This window comes from Delphinapterus leucas, chromosome 20 (assembly GCF_059928025.1).
Source record: "Delphinapterus leucas isolate spDelLeu-1000000601 "Yukka" chromosome 20, BTC_Dleu_Yukka2, whole genome shotgun sequence".
NCBI lineage: Eukaryota > Metazoa > Chordata > Mammalia > Artiodactyla > Monodontidae > Delphinapterus > Delphinapterus leucas.
The window spans coordinates 5,648,610-5,670,757 of NC_143148.1; the positions used below are offsets into that span (position 1 = coordinate 5,648,610).

The following is a 22,148-nucleotide window of genomic DNA, read 5'->3' on the forward strand; positions in this document are numbered from 1 at the left end:
ACCCCTCCTCGGCCCCGCCCGCTGCACGGTCGCGCACGCGCAGTTGCCTGCAAACCCGGAAGCAGAGCGAGGGGTACAGTCCTCGGTGTTTCTGGTTCAACCCGGGTCTTTGGGACGCCCCCAGGGCCTCGATCCGCCACACCTGAGGTTCAGGGGTTGTCACGTACGTTAAAACCCCTTCATCCGCTTGTTCCGCGCCTGGTAAGTCCCGGCAGCACCGTGAGACATTATAGGTCTCCGCCCTGGCCTTTCCGCCCTAAGTCCAGGTAGACACCGCTTGCCGCGTTGCTTTTCTGCTCAGAACCCTTCAGTGACTTCCGCAGGCTCTGATCCCCTCTCTCTCTCAGACGCGCTGTTTCACGTCCTCACTCCGGAGGTGGATTCTAGTCCTCCCGTTCGACCCTTCCCGGGCAGAGATGGCTGTGCAGATCCAGAGGCCACATCTCCTTGGCCTTGGGGTCGTACAGACATCATCCCTCTCCTGACACCCTCCCCATCTTCGCGACCTCTGGAGTCGGCCGGCTCCTCCCCTCCCTAGCCATCCACTTTGCACTCACCGCTTTGGAGATCTCTGACCCACGCACTGGGACAGGTGACATGCACCCGTTCGGTGACACTCTTTGTGTTTGTTCTGGACAAAACGCATGCCACTGCCTGTGCTTGTCGTGGTGTGTTTACATTCCCGCAGCCCCACTGGAAAATGCACTTCGTGGGCAAGGGACATCTTTCTCTTCCATACCTGTGAATATACAGAGCAGGGGATGGAGCAGAGTCCGAGAGAGAATGAGAAAGACTGAGAGGGAAAGTAATAGTGAAAAAGAGAGGGTGAAGTGGAGGATGGGGCAGGTGGATGTGGATATACAGTAAGAGCAAAAGAGTGAACCAGAGGAAGAAACCTAGATAAAAAGGCATCTCCAGAAAGACAGAGGGAAGCAAATTGGACGAGAGGGACCTTGATGGGGTGAAGTGGGAGCAGCAAGGGGCCGGTACATCGAACTGAGAGAGTGGGGAGGGAATCAAAGAGTTCAGGCCATGGACAACAGAGACACGTGGTGCTGGGACAGAAAGAGGGGCAGGAGGTGACAGGGAGAGCAGAGGGAGAAACAGAGCAGGGAGGAAATTCCCTGGCATTAATCCCTTCAATGCCTTCTCATTGCCCTCAGGACGAAAATCCAGACTCCACTGTATGACTTTATAGCTGGGAGCTCTGGAGGTGGGGTGACCCTCCGGAGTTGGTCCAATTCGAGGGAAGGAATAGGCTTTTCTATCCTGCACTGATCAGACATTGGACACCGGCTGTCCAAGGAGGTGTTGTGATTTTGGGGCGGCAGCTCCCTATGGCTGAGTCCAGTTTTCAAGGGGAGGCGGGGTGTGGAGCTGTGAGCCATCAGTAGCCAAACTCCTGGCTGTGAGGAAGTTCATGTCTGGATCCTGAGGGGATGGATTCAGGAGGTTTACTCTACATAGTAACTTCTGTGAGGTCTCTTAGGAGTGTGAAGTTCATCGACGATACTGGAGTCTCGTCGGAATATGTGGATCGTTGGAGACATTACTCTTGCATTATGACATTATGGCAGTGCCTGACTTGAGGGCGAGGTCTCCAAGAAGGAATATATGGGATCCTGGGTTGGTGGGTGTCTTCCTGCCATAACAGAAGCTACTGGCGTTTGGAATGTGGTGTGGGATGCCATGGCAGAGTGCGCAGATCAGTAGGGGATTCTGTCCTGTAACATTGTGGGGTGCCCACTGGGAGCTTGTAGGAGTGTGGGGTGGGACTGGGGTCAGGTGATGGGGGTTTTCATTGGGGGGGGGTTGCTGGGGGCAGATCTCTGGGCATAAACCTGGAGGAGCTGTAAGTCAGGACAGGATGGCATCCTTTGGCCACTGCCACTGTGTCATCAGTTTGTATCTCTGGGCAGTTATTTTGTTCAGCATATACAGATGGTGATATTGTCCCATCTTACAAAGAAACAGCAAAAAAAAGCCCTTTACTACATTTGCCCATCTTTAAAACAAAAAATTTTCAATTAGCTATATTTCCCACCCTAGTAAGTGCCCTTTCTTACTCTCCATTTCAGAACAAAATAAACAACTAGGGCTTCCCTGGTGGCGCAGTGGTTGAGAGTCCGCCTGCCAATGCAGGGGACACGGGTTCGTGCCCCGGTCCAGGAAGATCCCACATGCCGCGGAGCGGCTGGGCCCGTGAGCCACGGCCGCTGAGCCTGCGCGTCTGGAGCCTGTGCTCCGCAACGGGAGAGGCCACAACAGTGAGAGGCCCACGTACCGCAAATAAATAAATAATAAACTAGAAAGTTGTTTGTTTCACTGCTTCAATTCTTGCTTCCAGTTCTCATTTGAAACCCATCCAGTCCAGCTTTCACACCCACTGTTCCACTGATACCTTGCTTATCTAAACGTATTTCTAAATCTAGTGGTATATTCTCAGTCATCATCTTGTCCTTTCAAAAACTTGTTGCACTCCGTCTTCTGGAAGCACTTTTTTCTTGGCTTTCACATCACACTGTTTTTAGAAAGTAAATTTAGCTAGCTACCAGCCGTCCGTTTTAATTTTCTTCTCCGTGTTCACTTCTCAGTTTCCTGTGCCTCTTTCTCCGCCCTCCCTGGTCTCTGACTGTGGGAGTATCTCTGGCCTTAGTCCTTGAATTTCTTTTCTCTGTCTGCACCCACTGTTTCTGTTTCTATCTCATGTCATAACTTTAAACACTGATGTCTCCTTTCACGTCTCCACCCAGACCTCTCCCCTGAAACCGCAGTCCTGTACCCAGCTTATCCAGCTGTCACCTCAGCATCTCTGCTGGGACAGCCAACTGGCATCTTCACCTTAATATGTCCAAAAATGACCCCCCGAACCCTCCCAGATATATTCTCTTGCCGTCCTCCACGTCTCAGTATAGGGCGACCCTGTACTTAGGTCCTGGGGCTTAGGTGAGCATCTCAGCATGTTTTAAAAATATACATTGCTTTACTCACTAGTGTTTTAACTAATAAGAAAAAAAAAATTAAAAATAGATGTTTAGTTAAAATGGATAAGGGAATAATACATGGTTCTAAAATCTCCTGGGGTATGGGGGAAAAGGTTTGAAGACCACAGCCCTTTCTTATCCGCTTTCTTTAATACCCTTAAAAAATATATATATATATATATAATTGGAGTAGAGTTGATTTACAATGTTGTGTTAGTTTCAGGTGCACAGCACAGTGATTCAGTTGTATATTATATACATATTATATACATTCTTTTTCAGATTGTTTTCCCTTATAGATTATTACAGGATATTGAGTATAGTTCCCTGTGCTGTACAGTAGGTCCTTGTTGGTTATCTGTTTGATATATAGTAGTGTGTATATGATAATCCCAACCTCCTAATTTATCCCTCACCCCTCTCCCCTTTGGTAATCATACATTTGTTTTCTGTGTCTGTGGGTCTATTTCTGTTTTGTAAATAAGTTCATTTGTACCTCTGATACCCTTCTGATCTTTTCTCCTACTTGTCCCCTCCTCACTCACTCTACTGAAGCCACACAGGCCTGTTTGCCTTTTCTGGAACACTACCACTTCAGGGCCTTCCCATGGTGTCCCTCTGCCTAGAGGCCTCTGACCCTTCACTTGCAGGTGGCAAAATCCCTTCTTTCCTCTGGTCTTTGTTCTGCTGTCACCTCTCACTGGCACCTTCTCTGGCTTCTCCCTCCTCCCCCACCCCCCTGATAACATTCCAGCCACTCCCTCACCCCTACTTCCGCTCCATATCGCCTGCTCTGCATGTTTCTCTGCTGCTTCCCTTCCCGTCCCCTTCCCCTGGCTGGGTGCGTGTGACAGCAAGGCACCAGGAGAGAGCAGAGCGCAAGGTGGGAGGTGGGCTGGGCCCGCCTCCTCTGAGTGGTGCTCAACTCTGGTATCACAGTACATTGCTGAGGCGTTTTGCAGATACATCTTTTGTGCCTCCTGACCAGAGTCACGCGGAATGGAACCTCCATAATGTTTAAAGTGCCTCCGGTGATTCTGATCTGTACCCAGCTTTGAGCACCAAGGCTCTGGCTCCTCCATTTATGAAGCTGAGATCAGCCCATGATCCAGAGAGGTGAGGGGGCTCTGTTCTGAGTGGAGTTTGATCAGGGCTGGTCTGTGACCAAGAGGAGGGTCTGTCCAGCCCCGAGTCCCCCTGCTACAGCGTACGTGGGGGCTTCAGGAGGGGAGTGAGATCTGAAGGACAGGGTGGGAAAACTCACCTCTTGGTCTGTGTGTGGGAGTTACTGTCCTGAGCCCCTCCTGGGACAGTGGGCAGCAGAGGACTGTCTGTTCCACATGCTGAGGTCCTCCCTGTGTGTGTGGCCATGACTCAGGAAGGGCGTGTGTCGATTCTAAGCATTAAACAGCCTATTCTTGACACTCAGGATTGACTTCTCAAGACTGATCTTTGCCTGAGGAAGAAATCTGGAAGAGGAGGGAGAGGAAAGAACAGGAGTCAGAAATGGCTCTTTCTCAGGTAAAGTCATATTCTCAGTTGATTGTTTTGTCTGTCCTTCGTGAAATGCCCTTTTTTGGATTCACTAATCTTATCTGACTCTGAAGTGTCCTGCCTGACACCTGTACAGTCACACCCACCCAGGTCCTTCCCTCAGGGCCTGTCATCTCCACTTAGATCCTGTCTCTCCATGACCCAGTGACCTGGAACTTGTGAAGAGGCTCCACTGGGTGTAGTCCTGGGCGGGGCTTCACACCCATGGACTGGAGACAGGGTGTCAGTGGTATTCAGTGACAGGGATTGCTTAGGGGCCCATCTCGATGCATTGTCTGCTCTCTGTCAACCAGGATAAAGAAGCTGCACCTATAAGTCATGTACTAATGTGTAGGAATAGTTGGAAAATTCTGGAAAAGAAGAGTGATAAGAGGAAACCAGCTCTGCCTGACTTTATAATGCTTTCAAAGCTAAACAAACAATCATGGTGTTTCTGGTTCTAAAACATTAATCATTCATGTTCTCCATTACCCTCATGAATGGAGAAGAAAGTTCAGAAACAGACATCAGTGATAGAGGATGTTTTATTCGATAATTGGTTTTAAAATATGGAGTCAATTGAAATATCTATCATTAAGAGGTTTAAAAAATTATTCTCAGCACATCCATCCCATAGGGACCACGGTGTTCCCGCAAGGACTATCTTGCAGCAGGCGTTTTAGGTAAAAATGATTATAATTCAGCCAAGACATGGAGCCACAACTTTATTCTTGTCATCAGAGAGGCTGTAGCCAAATTCTGGTTCCACTGTTATTAATAAATATTATATTCTTTTATTTTAAGCATCATGTGAGATATATATATATATATATATATATATATGTATATATAGTGCTCAAACTTCTAACAAAGCAGCAGCTTAGGTACTAGGATGTAAAGCATCCCCTTCCCTATCTCCATGCCATGTCTCAGTGGGGAACCACTGTTGTAGGTTTTGTGGCAAGACTCAGCTCAGATCTTGTAAGATTGTATTTCACATCATTATGCAATTTTAGGAAAAATTCTTCATTGAATGTTTGTTGTAATATTTTATTCTGTAAATTTTAAAAACATACACAGCCTGTGTCTAGAAGTGGTTTTCACATTAGTAAACACAGATACAGCTTGATCTTCATTGGAACTCTCTCTTAATGAAGACTCATGGGACTTTTACAATTTTTTGCTGACATAAAGAACGTGTCAGTGGCTGCCTTAGAGCAGGCTGACTTCTCTGCAGATGTCTGAGGATTTCTCTGGGCAACCTGACATGTGACTACTGGGTCAAGAATGGTGCATTTCATATTTTGATAGATTTTGTCAGATGTCCTCCCCTAAAGCTGCACAGGTTCCCTCCCCGCCACCAACATGTGAGATTTTCCTCAGTGTAAGCAAAACTTGATACTGTATTCTTTTTGTATTTTGAAAATTTTGGGGAAAATGACAATCCTTTGTATTTCCATTTCCAACTACTTGTGAGTCAAGTTCATTCTTTTATGGAAATAAAACATGGATTTTCATACTTTGCTCAGTTTTCTTTTGATATATATTTAAAAGCTATTTTATATTTTGTAGTTTAATTCTTTACACATGCCCTGGTATCCTTCTTAGTTTAGCATTTCTTTGCCATGAAACATAAATCCTTCCTTCTTGCCCTGTGCTCTCTGGTCTTGCTTGAGAAGGCCTCACCTCACATAATTTTAAAATACTGTGTTCTGCATAGTCCTAATCGTTCCTGTTTATAATTATGTCTTTAATTTGGATTTAACTAAATCTCTAATTTGGCTTTTTTGTGTATATCTTGCAGCTATTTTATTTCATTCATTTTAGTTTCAGATATTACCCACACTGTGCATACCCCCCCACACACACATTCACGTATGTCAATAGGTTCACATGTAATTTGGCAAGGCCCACCATTTTGTTTTTCTCTTCAAAATTTTCTCTCTCCTGGGCTTCCCCGGTGGCACAGTGGTTGAGAATTCGCCTGCCAATGCAGGGGAAAGCACGGGTTCGATCCCTGGCCCGGGAAGATCCCACATGCCGCGGAGCAACTAAGCTCGTGTGCCAAAACTACTGAGCCCGCGTGCCGCAACTACTGAAGCCCGCGCGCCTAGAGCCCGTGCTCCACAATGAGGGAAGCCACCGCAATGAGAAGCCCGTGCACCGCAACGAAGAGTAGCCCCCGCTCGCTGCAACTAGAGAAAGCCCGTGTGCAACAACGAACACAGCCATAAATAAATAAATTAAAAAAAAAATTTCTCTCTCCTAAATATGATGCAGACTTTTTATTTAAAATCCCACATTTCTTTTCCCTTTGAATTGCTCTGAATTTCTAAATCCCTGAGGTCTTTACGCCACCACATCTTCCAGCGAAAAGTAGGTTTGCCGGTCTTGGATCGCGTCTTTGTTATATCCTTCAGTAAAGTTTTTAAAATTTCATCACATATGTCTTACGAATAGGTGTCACAGTAAAATCGCTAATGGGAATTTGCTTCTCCCTCTTCTGGCTCCGGCCTAGGCGTCCTGTGCAGTGGTGAAGGGCAGGAGCCTGCTGGCCCACTTGCCTCAGCCTTACCTTTAGTGGAAATGCCTCTAGTGCCTCCAGTGATTATGATGCTTGGTGAAATAGTTTTGCTTAATAACAGTTCCTTTAATTTCCTATTTGGCATAATTTTGGGGGGGGGTTAGTTTACCATATCCACTTTTAAAAAAATTTATTGAAGTATAGTTGATTTACAATGTTGTGTTAATTTCTGCTGTACAGCAAAGTGACTCAATTATACATATATATATTCTTTTCCATTCTGGTTTATCACAGGATATTGAATATAGTTCCCTGTGCTATACAGTAGGACCTTGTTGCTTATCCCTACTTGGCATCATTTTATTTGTTTATTTTTTTGGCTGCATTGGGTCTTCTTTGCGGCACGCGGGCTTTGTCTAGCTGCGGTGAGTGGGGTCTATTCTTCTATGCGGTGCACAGGCTTCTCATTGTGGTGGCTCCTCTTGTTGCGGCACACGGGCTTCAGTAGTTGCAGCACGTGGGCTCAGTAGTTGTGGCACGTGGGCTCAGTAGTTGTGGCACATGGGCTCAGTAGTTGTGGCACATGGGCTTAGTTGCTCCGCAGCATGTGGGATCTTCCCGGACCAGGGTTCGAACTCATGTCTCCTGCATTGGCAGGCGGATTCTTAACCACTGCACCACCAGGGAAGCCCGGCATAATTTTAATCATCCAGTATTTCTTCAAAGGTCTACTGCCATGATAAACATTTTTTCTATTTAATCTGCTAAATTAACCTACAACATTAGTAACTTTCCTCATCTTGAATCACTTTTTTTTAATTAGTGGAATAAACTCCACTTGACTTTTGTTGGTGGCTGAATATCTGAGTTAAATGGATAGACCTGTACTTATGTTTTTGCATGTGTGTGGACTCTGTCATGCTTGAAGATACCACTCATACTCTAGCTCATCCAGGTACTGAACATCACTTAGTGTGTAGAACATAATATGTATCTCCTCCACATAAACAATCCTGTGTTGAATAATTCCATTTGTATATTTCTTCCATTGTCCTCAAAATGGGAAATCTACAGTGATTCAGTGGATCTGATATCCTCTGCTGGAAAAATATAATAAAATTAGGGACATATAAATTACTCAAAATGATCTGTCACTTCAACTGAATCAATCCCTACACCTCTTTCCTACTCACATTTTGTGTGAAGACAAGAACTCTCCCCATGGTCTCTTAGTGAAACATGTTTTTTATTTCAGGGACTATTGACGTTCAGGGATGTGGCCATCGAATTCTCTCAGGAGGAGTGGGAGTGCCTGGACCCTGCTCAGAGGGCCTTGTACAGGGACGTGATGTTGGAGACCTACGGGAACCTGCTCTCCCTGGGTGAGGATAACGCCCCTCCAGAAGTTGGGATCTGCCCTAGTGAGTCTCTTGAGAACCCCTGCCTTGCTTGACTGAGATTGAAGCTGTGTTGACTATGAAATGAAACATAGGATAATTCAGCATCTGGAGTTTAACCTTCCCCTCTCTTTAGATGGTCACACACACCAGATTAGTAGTGTCTCCAGAAGATGAGTAAAAACAAAATCTTACAGCAAACTTTAAAAAATTTCCAATTCTGGATCCACTCTTATCCCTGTAGTTTTCATTCAGTAGTTCTTGGAAGACAACTAGGTTATCTTTTTAAAAGATGCTCCTTAAGCATTCAGAATGAGACAGTGAGTGAAGAGATTTGTGAAATATTTTTTTAGACACATCTGTAACGTCCTCTCAAAAGAACAAAGGGCTAGAATTGTATTCTGGAAAAGCCACAGCACATTATGTTCCTCTCTTATAAACAGAAAACTCTTTTTCTGACCTGAATATTATTTAAATTTTGGAGCAAGGGAGAAAGCCCCAGAATGTGGAGAACAAAATGAAAGAAGTGAAAAAAGTTAGTGGGTGGGAATGTATCAAAGGTGTGAACATCGGTAAGAGCTCAGAAGGGCAAAGAGGAAGCCACACCATTAATAGTTTGGGAAAGTCCCTGTAAGTGGGAAAGTTCTATGGGAAAACAAATGTTTATTTCTTGTGAGCTCTCAAAGGAAATTTTTATTCCCTTCCACATTTTTTTTTTTTTTTTTTTTTTTTGCGGTACGTGGGGCTCTTACTGTTGTGGCCTCTCCCGTTGTGGAGCACAGGCTCCAGACGCGCAGGCTCAGCGGCCATGGCTCACGGGCCCAGCTGCTCCGCAGCTTGTGGGATCTTCCTGGACCGGGGCACGAACCCGCGTCTCCTGCATCGGCAGGCGGACTCCCAACCACTGCGCCACCAGGGAAGCCCCCTTCCCTTCCACTTTTTGCTTCCTTCTTCAGACATGTAAAAGTTCATCCTTCCAGCCTCCAGGGGTGCTCCAGCTCATGCAAAGACCAAGGCAAAATTTTGATCATGACCTATGACACTCTTTGTGGGGCACTGGGAGGGCTGGTTATAAGAAGTCCTCTTTCTTCTTTGGTCTCATTCTATACCCAGTTTTCAGTCCACACAGATCAGAGCTGAAGCCTCCCCAGTCCTGGCCCCAGTTCTTCTCCAGGTTCCATTCCCATTTCAATATTTGGGAGACCTTCTCATGGGATGGGAAAACATTGCCATCTGGGGCCCCAGGAAAGTGCATGGGGCTATGTCAAGTCCTCTCTGCCTCTTTAGGACCCCCAGCCATTTCTTCAGTTCTGCTTTTGCCACACATCAAGGAGTATGTGTAACAGAAGTGGTGTGGGTCTTTTGATCCAGCAGTAAAATTGCTTTTACTCAGCGGGAGTATATGCAGTACCACACCATACCTTAAGTTCTGGTGTGTTGTGCTTTTGTTTCTTTCTTAGAGTGTTTTCTAATTTCCCTGGTGAGATCACCTCTGACTCATTGGTTGTTTTAAGAGTGTTTTAAAATTTCCATATATTTGTGAGCTTTCCAGTTTTCCTTAAGTTAATCATTTCTATTTTCCTTCTACTGTGGTTGGAGAAAATACTTTGTATGATTTCGGGCTTTTTCAACTTATTGAGACTTGCTTTATGGTTTAATATATGGTCTACCCTAGAGAATGTTCCATGTGCACCTAGAGAAGAATGTGTATTTTGCTTTTATTGGGTGGAGTGTTCTATATATGTCTGTGAGAGTTAGCTGGTTTATAGTCTTGCTGAAATCCTCTGTGTCCTTACTGAACTTCTGCCTGGCTGTACTCTCTATTAAAAGGGGGCAATGGAAGTCTCCAAATGTTATTCTAGAACTGTTTTTATTTCTTCCTTAAATTCTGTCAGTGTTTGCTTCATATATTTGGGGGTCCTCTTGTTTAGGTGTGTATATGTTCATATTTGTCGTAATTCCTTGATGAGTTATCATTTTTTCAATAAATAATGTCCTTCTTTGTCTCATAAAAAATTTTGACTTAAAGTTTATTTTGTCTGATAATAGTATAGCACTCCAGGTCTCTTTTGGTTACTGTTTGCGTGGAATTTGTATTCGTTTGCTAGGGCTGCCATAACAAGGTACCACAGCCTGTGTGGCTTAAACATCAGAAATGTATTTTCTCACGGTTTTGGAAGCTAGAAATCTGAGATCAGGTTGTCAGCAGAGTTGTGTTATCCCAGGTTATTCTCTTTAGCTTGTGGCTGGCTGTCTTTTCCTACCTGTGTCTTCACATGGTCTTCCCTCTGGGTGTCTGTGTCATAATCTCCTCTTAAGGACACCAGTCATTAGATTAGAGCCCACTCCATTGACCTCATTTAACCTTAATTACTCCTTTAAGTAATTTTTGGGGGGACACAATTCACCACATAATTTTTTGGGGGACACAATTCATCCCATAACAGATTCGTTTGCTGTTCTTTCATTTCTAACCTATTTGCATCTTTGTATCTAAAGTGAATCTCCTACGTATAGAACATAGGCATACCTTGGAGATACTGTGGATTTGGTTCTAGACCACTGCCATAAAGCAAATATCACAATAAAGTGAGTCACAAATTTTTTGGTTTCCTGGTGCATATGAAAGTTACGTTTGCATTATACGGTAGTCTATTAAGTGTATGATAGCAATATGTCTTAAAAAATGTACATACCTTAATTAAAAAATACTTCAGGGAATTCCCTGGCGTTCCAGTGATTAGGACTCTGCGCTTCCACTGCAGGGGGGCACACGTTCAATTCCTGGTCAGGGGACTGAGATCCTTCATGCTGTGTGGCACAGCCAAAAAAAAAAAACCTTTATTGCTAAAACTCGCTAATGATCATCTGAGCCTTCAGTGAGTCATAATCCTTGGATTATGCTGGTGGAGGGTCTTGCCTGGATGTTTGATGGCTGCTGACTGATCAGAGTGGTGGTTGCTAAAGGTTGGGTGGCTGTAGCAATTTCTTTTTTAAAAATTTTATTTATTTATTTTTGTCTGCGTTGGGTCTTTGTTGCTGCATGCGGGCTTTCTCTAGCTGCGGCGAGCAGGGGCTACTCTTCGTTGAGGTACGCGGGCTTCTCACTGCGGTGGCTTCTCTTGTTGCGGAGCACGGGCTCTAGGCTGCGGGCTTCAGTAGTTGTGGCATGCAGGCTCAGTAGTTGTGGCGCACGGGCTTAGCTGCTCTGTGGCATGTGGGATCTTCCCGGACCAGGTCTTGAACCCGTGTCCCCTGCATTGGCAGGCAGATTCTTAACTACTGCGTCCTCAGGGAAGCCCTTCTTTTCTTTTTTTAAACATTTTTATTGGAGCATAGTTGATGCAGTTTCTTAGAATAAGACAACTAAGAAGTTTGCCTCATCGGGTGACTCTTCCTCTCATGTAGCAAGCAATGTTGTTTGGTAACATTTTACCAACAGTCGAACTTCTTTCAGAATTGGAGTCAGTCCTCTCAAACCCTGCGGCTGCTTTATCTACTAAGTTTATGTAATATTCTAAATCTTTTATTTAACATTTCAGTGGTCTCCACAGCATCTTCACCAGGAATAGATTCCATCTCAAGAAACCACTTTCTTTGCTCATCCATAAGAAGCAACTCCTCATCTGTTAAAGTTTTATCATGAGATTGCAGCAATTCAGTCACATCTTCAGGCTCCTTGCTATTTTCGCAACATCTGTTGTTTCGCAACTTCCACTGAAGTCTTCAACCCCTCAAAGTCATCCATGAGGATTGGAATCAACTTCTCCCAAACTCTTGTAAATGTTGATATTTTGGCCTCTTCCCATGAATCATGAATGTTCTTAATGGCATTTAGTATGGTGGCTCCATTCCAGAAGGTTTTCAATTTAATTTGCCCAGCTCCATCAGAGGAATCACTGTCTATGGCAGCTATAGCCTTAAAAAATGTATTTCCTGAATAATAAGACTTGAAAGTTGAAATTACTCCTTAATCCATGGGCTGCAAAATGGATGTTGTGTTAGCAGTCATGAAAACAACATTAATTTTGTACATCTCCATCAGAGCTCTTGGGTGACCAGGTGCATTGTCTGTGAGCAGTAATATTTTGAAAAGAATCTCTTTTTCTGAGCAGTAGGTCTTAGTACTGGGCTTAAAATATTCAGTAAACCATGTTGTAAACAGATGTGCTGTCATCCAGGCTTTGTTGGTCCATTTATAGAGCACAGGCAGAGAAGATTTAACATAATTCTTTAGCGCCCTAGGATTTGGGGAATGGTAAGTGAGCACTGGCTTCAACTTAAAATCACCAGCTGTATTAGATCCTAACAAGAGAGTCAGCCTCTCCTTTGAAGCTTTGAAGCCTGGCATTGATTTCTCCTCTCTAGCTATGAAAGTCCTAAATGGCATCTTCTTCCAATATAAAGTTGTTTTATCTACATTGAAAATTTGTTTAGTGTAGCCACCTTCATTAATTATCTTAGCTAGATCTTCTGGATAACTTGCTGCAGCTTCTACATCAGCACTTAATGCTTCACCTTGCACTTTTATGTTATGGAGATGGCTTCTTTCCTAAAACTTCATGAACCAACCTCTGTTAGCTTCAGACTTTTCTTCTGCAGCTTCCTCACTTCTTTCAGCCTTCTTAGAAGAGAGTTAGGGACTTGCTCTGGATTAGACTTTGGCTTAAGGGAATGTTGTGGCTGGTTTGGTCTTCTATCCAGACCATTAAAGCTTTCTGCACACCAGCAATGTGGCTATTTTGCTTTCTTATCATTCATGTGTTCACTGGAGTAGCACTTTTAATTTCCTTCAAGAACTTTTCCTTTGTGTTTACAGCTTGGCTGTTTGGTGCAAGAGGCTCAGCTTTTGGCCTGTTTCAGCTTTCAATATGCCTTCTTCACTAAACTTAGTAGTTTCTAGCTTTTGATTTAAATGTAGAGATGTGTGGCTTTTCCTTTCACTTGAACACTTGACCTGATTTCAATATTGCTATGTGTCAGAGAATAAGGAGGCTGAGAGAGAAAGAGAGAGAGAGAGATGGGGGAAGAGCCAGTCAGTGGAGCAATCAGAGCACAACTCATTTACTGATTTAAGTTAGCTGTCTATATGGGGTGCAGTTCGTGGTACATCAAAATAATTACAGTAATAACATCAAAGATCACTGATCACAGATCACCAAAATGAATATAATAATAACGAAAAAGTCTGAGATACTGCAAGAATCACCAAAATGTGACACAGAGACACAAAGTGAGCAAATGCTGTTGGAAAAACGGTGCCAGCATATTTGCTCAACACAGGGTTGCCAGAAACCTTCAATTTGTAAAAAAATGCAATATCTGTGAAGTGCAATAAAATGAAGTGCAATAAAAGGAAGTATGCCTGTATAGTTGGATCCTATTTTTTTAATCCTTGCTGCAAACCTCTACCCTTTAATTGGAGTTTAATCCATTTATATTTACTGTAATTAGTGATAAAGGAGGACCTCTCTCACTAGCTGTTTGTTTTCCACGTGTCATATCTTTTCCCCTCAAGTCTTCCATTACTGCCTTCTTTGTGTTAGATAGGTATTTCCTAACATACAATTTTGATTCCTTCCTGTTTCCTTTACTATACAGTTGGCCCTTGGATGATGTGGGGGTTTGTGGCACTGACCCTCCACACAGTTGAAAACTGTTTATAATTTATAGTCAGTCCTCCGTATATGCAACTCTTCTGTATATGTGATTTCTTCTTATCTGTGGTTCTGCATCTTATCTGTTTATTTTGTTTGGTTTTTTTTTTTTTTTTGGTTGTTTTGACCATGCTGCACCGCTTGTGGGATCTCAGTCCCTGACCAGGGATTGAACCTGGGGGCCACAGCAGTGAAAGCTCCGAATCCTAACCACTATAACCTGGCTTTTCAATGTGTCTGCTCTTTGCCCCAACTTTAATCTCTTGCCCCAAGTGTCAGCAGCTAATACATTTCCCCTTATATATGGTTGTTTTTTCTTTTTCCTTTTTTTTGGCCATGCCATGCGGCATGCGGGATCTTAGTCCAACCAGGGATCAAACCCATGCCCCCTGCATTGGGAGCACGGAGTCTTAACCACTGGACCACCAGGGAAGTCCCTAAATATGTTTGATAAGTGCCTCCTGCATAGCATCTCTGCCCTGGGAGAGTTTTGAGTTATGCAACATTTTCCAATTCTCACATTATGTCTTCCTTTGAATATAAGTCCTTTTTCTTGTTCTTAAGGGAGAAATCATTAGATTTCCACAGTCTGTAATATTGTATAATTGTGGTTACTATTTACCTGTTGGTTTTATCTTGGTTTATTAAAATTTTTTATTTATTGTCACTTACAGATTATGGATTTCAGTAGCTAGCATAGAGTACGACTGCAGTTCACCAACTGTTAATGTTGTATAATGCCTATTCTGCTTGAACATAGATAGTTTTAGAGTAGATATTCAGAATATTTTGTCACACCAACAATATATTATTAAATTCTTCCTGATTTTGCTATTACCTTTTTAGTTTTTCAATTTGTAATTTTCATGTATTTATCTTAAATCATTATGTCTTTTTGGATTATTTATCATTACTTCATATGGTGCTATCTGTTAGCACTTATTTGCATGCAATACTTTATGTAGTAAATCTGCATTTTTATAATACCTGTTTCTCTTCAATATGAGACAACCATTTGTCTACTGCCAATTGGTGTGTTCTTTGGTGTGGTAGTCAAAGAATACACTTTCATAGATTAGGTAAGTTTACATAGTGTGAGTGATTTGGTTTTAGAGTGTTTGAAAGTAGGCTGCAGTTAAAATAATTTAAAATGCATGTATATTTTATTAAAGGATTCTATTCACTTTCTATTCTTAAACATTTATAGAGTTTGGTTAAGAAGTTTTTCATCTCTTCAATGTAAGTATTACTTTTAGTGTAATATTCATCTTCCAACTCTACTTAATATGAAGACTATGGTTATCTTTCAGATATCTCCATTAGTTTTCTGACCAAGGAATTATTAAAGAAGAAAAACATTAATAACAGAGAATTATACCAACCAGTGGTCTTGGGAAGACATGGAAGCTGTGGTATTGAGGATTTTGACTTCAGCAAAGTCAGGGGAACTGTGTATGAATTTGAGAATAAGTGTGGATGTGAAGAAAGAAATTCCAAAGGAGAGCTTATGACAGATAACATAAATCACACTGGTAGAAAAGATAAACAATACAGCAAATCCTGGATTAACTTACCTTTAAAACAAAGTGTTTCTTTAAGAAAAAGTGCATGTCAATATTTAAAAAATAGGAAGTCATTTATAAAGAATTTGTTAAAAATAAAAAATAACATAGTTTATGCAGGAAACAAGTATACAGAACATTTTGAAAATAGAACTGGATTAAGCTTTCAATCACATCTGGCTGAATTGCAGAGATTTCAAACTGAAGAAAAAATTTATGAATGTAATCAAGTTGAGAAGTCTGTCAAAACTTGTTCCTCAATTTCATCACCTCAAAGATTTCCTCCTAGTGTCAAAACCAACATTTGTAACACATATGGAAGGGTTTCTTCCTTCATTCCTATGTATCCTTCATTGCTTACACAGCAACAGAAAACAAATATTAGAGAAAAATTATACGAATGTAGTGAATGTGGAAAGACTTTTATCCATCATTCAGTCCTTACTAGTCATCAGAGAATTCATTCTGAGCAGAGACCTTACAAATGTAATGAGTGTAGTAAAGCCTTTAAACAGTTCTCAAACCTCACAAGACATCAGAGAATCCACACTGGAGAGAAACCATATAAATGTAATATATGTGACAAGGTCTTTAATCAGAATTCCCACCTTACAAATCATTGGAGAATTCATACTGGAGAGAAACCACACAAGTGTAATGAATGTGGTAAGGCTTTTATCAAATGTTCAGACCTTTGGCGTCATGAGAGAATTCATACTGGAGAGAAACCTTACAAATGTAACGAATGTGGTAAGGGTTTTACCAAACGTTCATATCTTTGGGATCATCAGAGGATTCATACTGGAGAGAAACCATACAAATGTATTGAATGTGGCAAGGTTTTTAGGCAGTGGTCTACCCTCAGGATTCACCGAAGAATTCATACTGGTGAGAAGCCTTATAAATGTAATGAGTGTGGCAAAGCTTTTAAGCAGTGCTCACACCTGACTAAACATCAGAAAATTCATACTGGAGAAAAGCCACACAAAGGTACTGTGTGTGGCAAGGCTTTCATCCACATTTCAAGTCTGGTAAAACATCAGAAAATTCATCCTGGAGAAAAACCACACAGATGTAATGAGTGTGGCAAGGCTTTCATCCAAAGGTCAAGTCTTATAGAACATCAGAGAATCCATACCGGTGAGAAACCTTATAAATGTAATGAATGTGGCAAGGCCTTCACTGTGTGTTCAAGCCTAACTAAACATAGAAGAAACCATACTGGAGAGAAACCTTACAAATGTAATGCGTGTGATAAAGCCTATACACAATTCGTACACCTTACTAGACATCAGAAAATACATACCAAAAAGAAAAATCATGAATCTAATGTACCTGATAATGCTTTTATTCAGAGCTCAAGCTTGGAGGATTATCAGAGAATTCATGGTAGAGAGAAACCTTACACATGTAATGAATGTGGCAAATCCTTTAACTGGTGTTCACGCCTCACCCGACATCAGAGGATCCATACTGGAGAGAAACCATATAAATGTAATGTATGTAGCAAGGCCTTCAGTCAAAACTCAAACCTAACAATTCATCAGAGAATTCATACTGGAGAGAAACCTTACAAATGCAATGAGTGTGGCAAAGCCTTTAAGCAGTACTCAAGCCTCACCAGACATCAGAAAATTCATACTGGAGAAAAACCACACAAATGTAATATGTGTGGTAAGGCTTTTATCAAACCTTCACACCTTTGGGGTCATGAGAGAATACATACTGGAGAGAAGTCATACAAATGTACTGAATGTGGCAAGGCCTTTAGACAATGGTCTGACCTTAGGATTCACCAAAGAATTCATACTGGAGAGAAACCCTTAGAAATGTAATGAATGGTGTAAATCATTTAACCATCTTAAACAATGGACTATAATCAGATAACTTATACTAGGGAGACTAAGTCTCTAGTCCTAGATTAATCAATTTCAGATGTTAAGTTCTTCACAGTTATTAAAAGTCAGAATCATTTCAAATTTATGAAATGATGGGTATTGGTAGAGCAAGGGGATCTTTGGAACTGTACCATTTTATCTTTTTAAAAATACTTTTATTATATGAAGTTTCTTGAAAAGGCTGTATTACTATTGATGTTTTTCAACCTGAAGTTTAAAATTTATTGATGTTATGCCTTCATCACATGCTTTTATGTGTTACCTTGATGGGCTCTGCTAAGGGATCATTAAGATAAAAGGGCCTACTTGTATTAGGTGGAGATCATTCATATTCATGTTTTCTGAAGGAACAGGACACGGAATTTTAACAAACAACACTGTGTTTTTGAATGAGAGCTTGGGAAATATATGTAAAACGATGTAAATCATAATAATTTAAGATCCTTTTCTACAGATTTGTTGGTACAACAGAGGACCCACTGGATTATCAGAAACCAACGCTTTGCCAGTTGAGGGTGAAACAGAGCAGTCCTTAAGATTAAGAGACTGAGATTTTGGGCTTCCCTGGTGGCACAGTGGTTGAGAGTCCGCCTGCCGATGCAGGGGACGCGGGTTCGTGCGCTGGTCCGGGAAGATCCCACATGCCGCGGAGCAGCTGGGCCCGTGAGCCATGGTCGCTGAGCCTGCGCGTCCGGAGCCTGTGCTCCGCAACGGGAGAGGCCACAACAGTGAGAGGCCCGCGTACCGCAAAAAAAAAAAAAAGAGAGACTGAGATTTTCATGAGAATAGGATGATAGGTTAGTAGGGACTGCTTATGTGGTAGAAATAATGGAGAAGAAATGATGGTCCTCCTCTCTTTTCAAAGAAAATAGCTGATGTCAAAGATGAGAGAAAATATAGTCTTATTCTTAGTAACTAAAGAGAACAATTATCAGAAAGGAGAACTTAATCAAAACACCCAGAATGCAGTGTACATGTGTAGGATTCACGTTTAACCACTGTATCACTTTGATACCATCTTACTCAAAATGTGTCAGAGTTGTCATGTTTTATTAATATAATTTAATCATTTTAAAACTCTAAATGAATTGTTTTCTATCTTATCAAGCCTATGCCACCTCACTGTGGTACTTCGTAACAAATACTAACAATACATCTTTAGGACGTTAAGGTTGAAAGGCACCTGCAACAATTTCTTTGCATGATGGAATCAAACAACGTACAATTTTATGAATATATATTCACAACATCCTTGAGTTATTCTTTCTACACTCTGCCCCTTGGGTATTCATGTAGATATGATTAAAATACCATAGCGGTACAACTTTAGACTCTGCCCTCTTTAACATTTGAAGTACTATTTGTAAATGTGATATGATTATATTTCAACGTGCCCCGTTTTTTTCCTGCATAAGACCCATGGCTTGCAATGCCTTGATTTATCAGTATACGAGGTAAAAAATAACATATTAAGCATATGAAGTGTTAGGAAGTAGAAAATTTAAGGAATAAAGATAGGAATAGTATTTTATTCTTGGAGTTCTTACTGGAGTAATTTGAAAAGATCACTGATCATAAGTTTCCCCTTAAGAATGAACAGACTTGGGACTTCCCTGGTGGTGCAGTGGTTAAGAATCCACCTGCCAATGCAGGGGATGAGGGTTCGAGCCCTGGTCCGGGAAGATCCCACATGCTGCAGAGCAACTAAGCCCGTGTGCCACAACTGCGGAGCCTGCGCTCTAGAGCCTGCGGGCCACAGCTACTGAAGCCCGCGCACCTAGAGCCTGTGCTCTGCAACAAAGAGAAGCCACCACGAGAAGCCAGTGCGCTGCAACGAAGAGTAGCCCCCACTCACCACAACTAGAGAAAGCCCCCATGCAGCAACGAAGACCCAACGCAGCCAAAAATAAATAAATAAAATAAATTTTTTTAAAAAAAGAACAAACAGACTAACTTAAGGAGGAAAGGTTGGTTTATTTTGTTTTATTTATAGGCCAACTATGAACTGAACATACGGACCCCCCCTCAAAAATAGTTAATTGCACTTTTGGATATCCCACAGATATAAGATGGACCCTCCAAAAGTTAATACAGAAATCTCTTGTAAAATGGAGTCGGGAGGCCAGAAGGGGGAACTCTCATGTCCTCCCACTTGACATCAACTGCAAAGCCAATAGGAAGAGAAGTTTCTTCCATCCACCTGGAGAAACATTACTACTTTACTACCCAGCAGGAGGAAGGAATCATTTATCCTTGCCCAGCAACAGCCCAGCCAATGAGAGACTGTCACAACTCAGCCAATGGGAAGCCTTTATACTTTGAACTCCCAGTTTCCTTTAATGGACCTTTTTTTTTTTATGACAGCCCTTCACAAGTGTCCCTTCTCTTCTATGAAAAAGTTTCTCCTTTGTTTCTCCAGACTTGCCTGTGGTCTGCCATAGATTGCATGTCCTGAATTGCACTTCTTTGCTGTTTCTGAATAAACCCACTTTGCTTGTAAAATAACTGGCTGTTTTATTGTTTTAGGTCAACAACTAGAACCCAAAATCTGGTTTAGATGTCAAGACTGGTAATGCTAGACACCAAATGAGGATGAAAATGTTTTAAACATAATTAGACTTTTTGGATACAGCAGTGCAGGCTTCCCAAGCTGGCACAAAATGGCTTGAGAGAGCAAGGAGAGGAGACCTGTTTTAGGTTTATGTAGAGTTTATGAGTCCTGCAAGAGGTCTGATTTTCCTGGGGGCACCAAACAAAGGAGCACCTTGGCTTATAAGCTTCCCCACTGTAGAGTACAGGGAGGACACAATAAATATGTGCTTTTTTTTTTTTTTTGTATGTCAATTGTACCTCAATAAGCTGTACTAAAAATGGGGAGAGGGGTTGAGGCTTAAAAGCTGTCTATGGTCAGTCTCATTCTACCATGGGGATTTGTGAAGTAGTTGGCAATCTGCATCCTGGAAGAGGATTCTCACCAGAATCAGACCATGCTGACACAATAATCTTGAACTTCCATCCTCCAGAACTGAGATTAGTCAAGATGGTGGAGTAGAAAAACCTTGAGCTCACCTCATCTCATGGGCACACCAAAGTCACAACTATTTACAGAACAACCATTGATGAAAAAGACCAGAACCAGCCAGAAAAGACCACTAAAGACATAAAGAAGGAACTATAACAAGATGGTTAGGAGGGTCAGAGTCATGATATAGTCAAGTCTCAGAGCATTTGGCTTAGAAAGCCAGTGGGGCTTTCAGGAGTCCCAGAGGGCTGGGGGAGATAGAGACTTCACTCTAAGTGGCACACACAAAATATCATGTACTCCGGGACCCAGGGCAAAAGCAGTAATTTGACAGGAGCTTGCGTCAGACCTACATGCTGATCTTGGAGAGTCTCCTGGAGAGACAGGAGGCAACTGCAGCTCACCCTGTGGACATAGACACTGGCAGCAGCCATTCTTGGAAGCTCCTTCTACTGTGTGGACAGTGGTGCTGGCAAGCACCATTGTAGAATCCTCCCTCTAGCTTATTAGCCCCAAGACCCTGCCCTGCCCTGGTGCAACAGCCTGTAGGTACCAGTGCTGGGACACCTCAGGCCAAGAAACTAACTGGGCAGAGACACTGCCCCACCTCTCAGCAGATAAGCTGCCTCAAGACACCCTGAGCTCACATCCACCTCTGGACATGGCCCTGCCCACCAGAGGACCCAGGATCTAGCTCCACCCACAAGTGGGCAGGCATCAGCTCCAGAATCCTCTGGGCCCTGACCCTGTCCTCTAGGAATTCTGCTGTAGTCTCCAGACCAGCCTCATTCACCAGGGAGCAGACACCAGATATAGGAAAACCATAGTCCTGCAACCTAAGGACCCAGCCTTCTCAACAGGAGGCCAACTGTAAATATATATGCACCCAACTTAGGAGCACCTAAATACATAAAGCAAATATTAACAGATGTAAAGGGAGAAATAGACAGTAACAATAACAGTAGGGGACGTTAACACCCCAGTTAGATCAATGGACAGAAAATCAATAAGGAAACACTGGCCTTAAATGACACATTACACTAGATGGACTCCATATATATATATATGATGTATATACATAACATTCTATCCAAAAGGAGCAGAATACACATTCTTTTCAAATGCACATGGAACATTCTCCAGAATAGATCACATGCTAGGCCATAGAACAAGGCTTGGTAAAGTTAAGAAAATTGAGATCACATCAAGCATCTTTTCTGACCACAACCCTGTGAGACTAGAAGTCAAATACAAGGAAAAAACTGCAAAAAACACAAACACGTGGAGGCTAAACAATATGCTAATAAACAACCAATGGATCATTGAAGCAATCAAAGAGGAAACCAAAACAATACCTGGAGACAAATGAAAATGAAAACATGATGATCCAAAACCTATGGGACACAGCAAAAGCAGTTCTAAGAGGGAAGTTTATAGCAGTACAAGCTTACCTCAGGAAATAAAAATCTCAAATAACCTAACCTTACACCTAAAGGAGCTAGCAAAAGAATAAACAAAGCCCAAAGTTAGTAGAAGGAAAGAAATCATAAAGATCAGAGCAGAAATAAATG

At 42.2% G+C, this 22,148-nt stretch overlaps 1 protein-coding gene across 1 annotated transcript; it reads left to right on the forward strand.

Moving 5' to 3' along the window:
- LOC111181062 (uncharacterized) lies at nucleotides 1–18,001 on the forward strand. The gene is made up of 4 exons (XM_022586100.3): nucleotides 1–201; nucleotides 4,414–4,505; nucleotides 8,297–8,462; nucleotides 15,406–18,001. The coding sequence occupies exons 2-4, from the start codon at nucleotides 4,491–4,493 to the stop codon at nucleotides 17,490–17,492; spliced, it is 2,268 nt and encodes a 755-aa protein (XP_022441808.1). The 5' UTR covers nucleotides 1–201; nucleotides 4,414–4,490; the 3' UTR covers nucleotides 17,493–18,001.
- Nucleotides 18,002–22,148: the final 4,147 nt, after the last annotated feature.

What these genes read in the sequence shown, in the direction of transcription:
- LOC111181062 (XM_022586100.3), top strand. An exon ending in AGAAGTTGGGATCTGCCCTA is followed by an intron (nt 8,463 to 15,405) that starts GTGAGTCTCTTG and finishes GTTATCTTTCAG; the next exon opens with ATATCTCCATTAGTTTTCTG.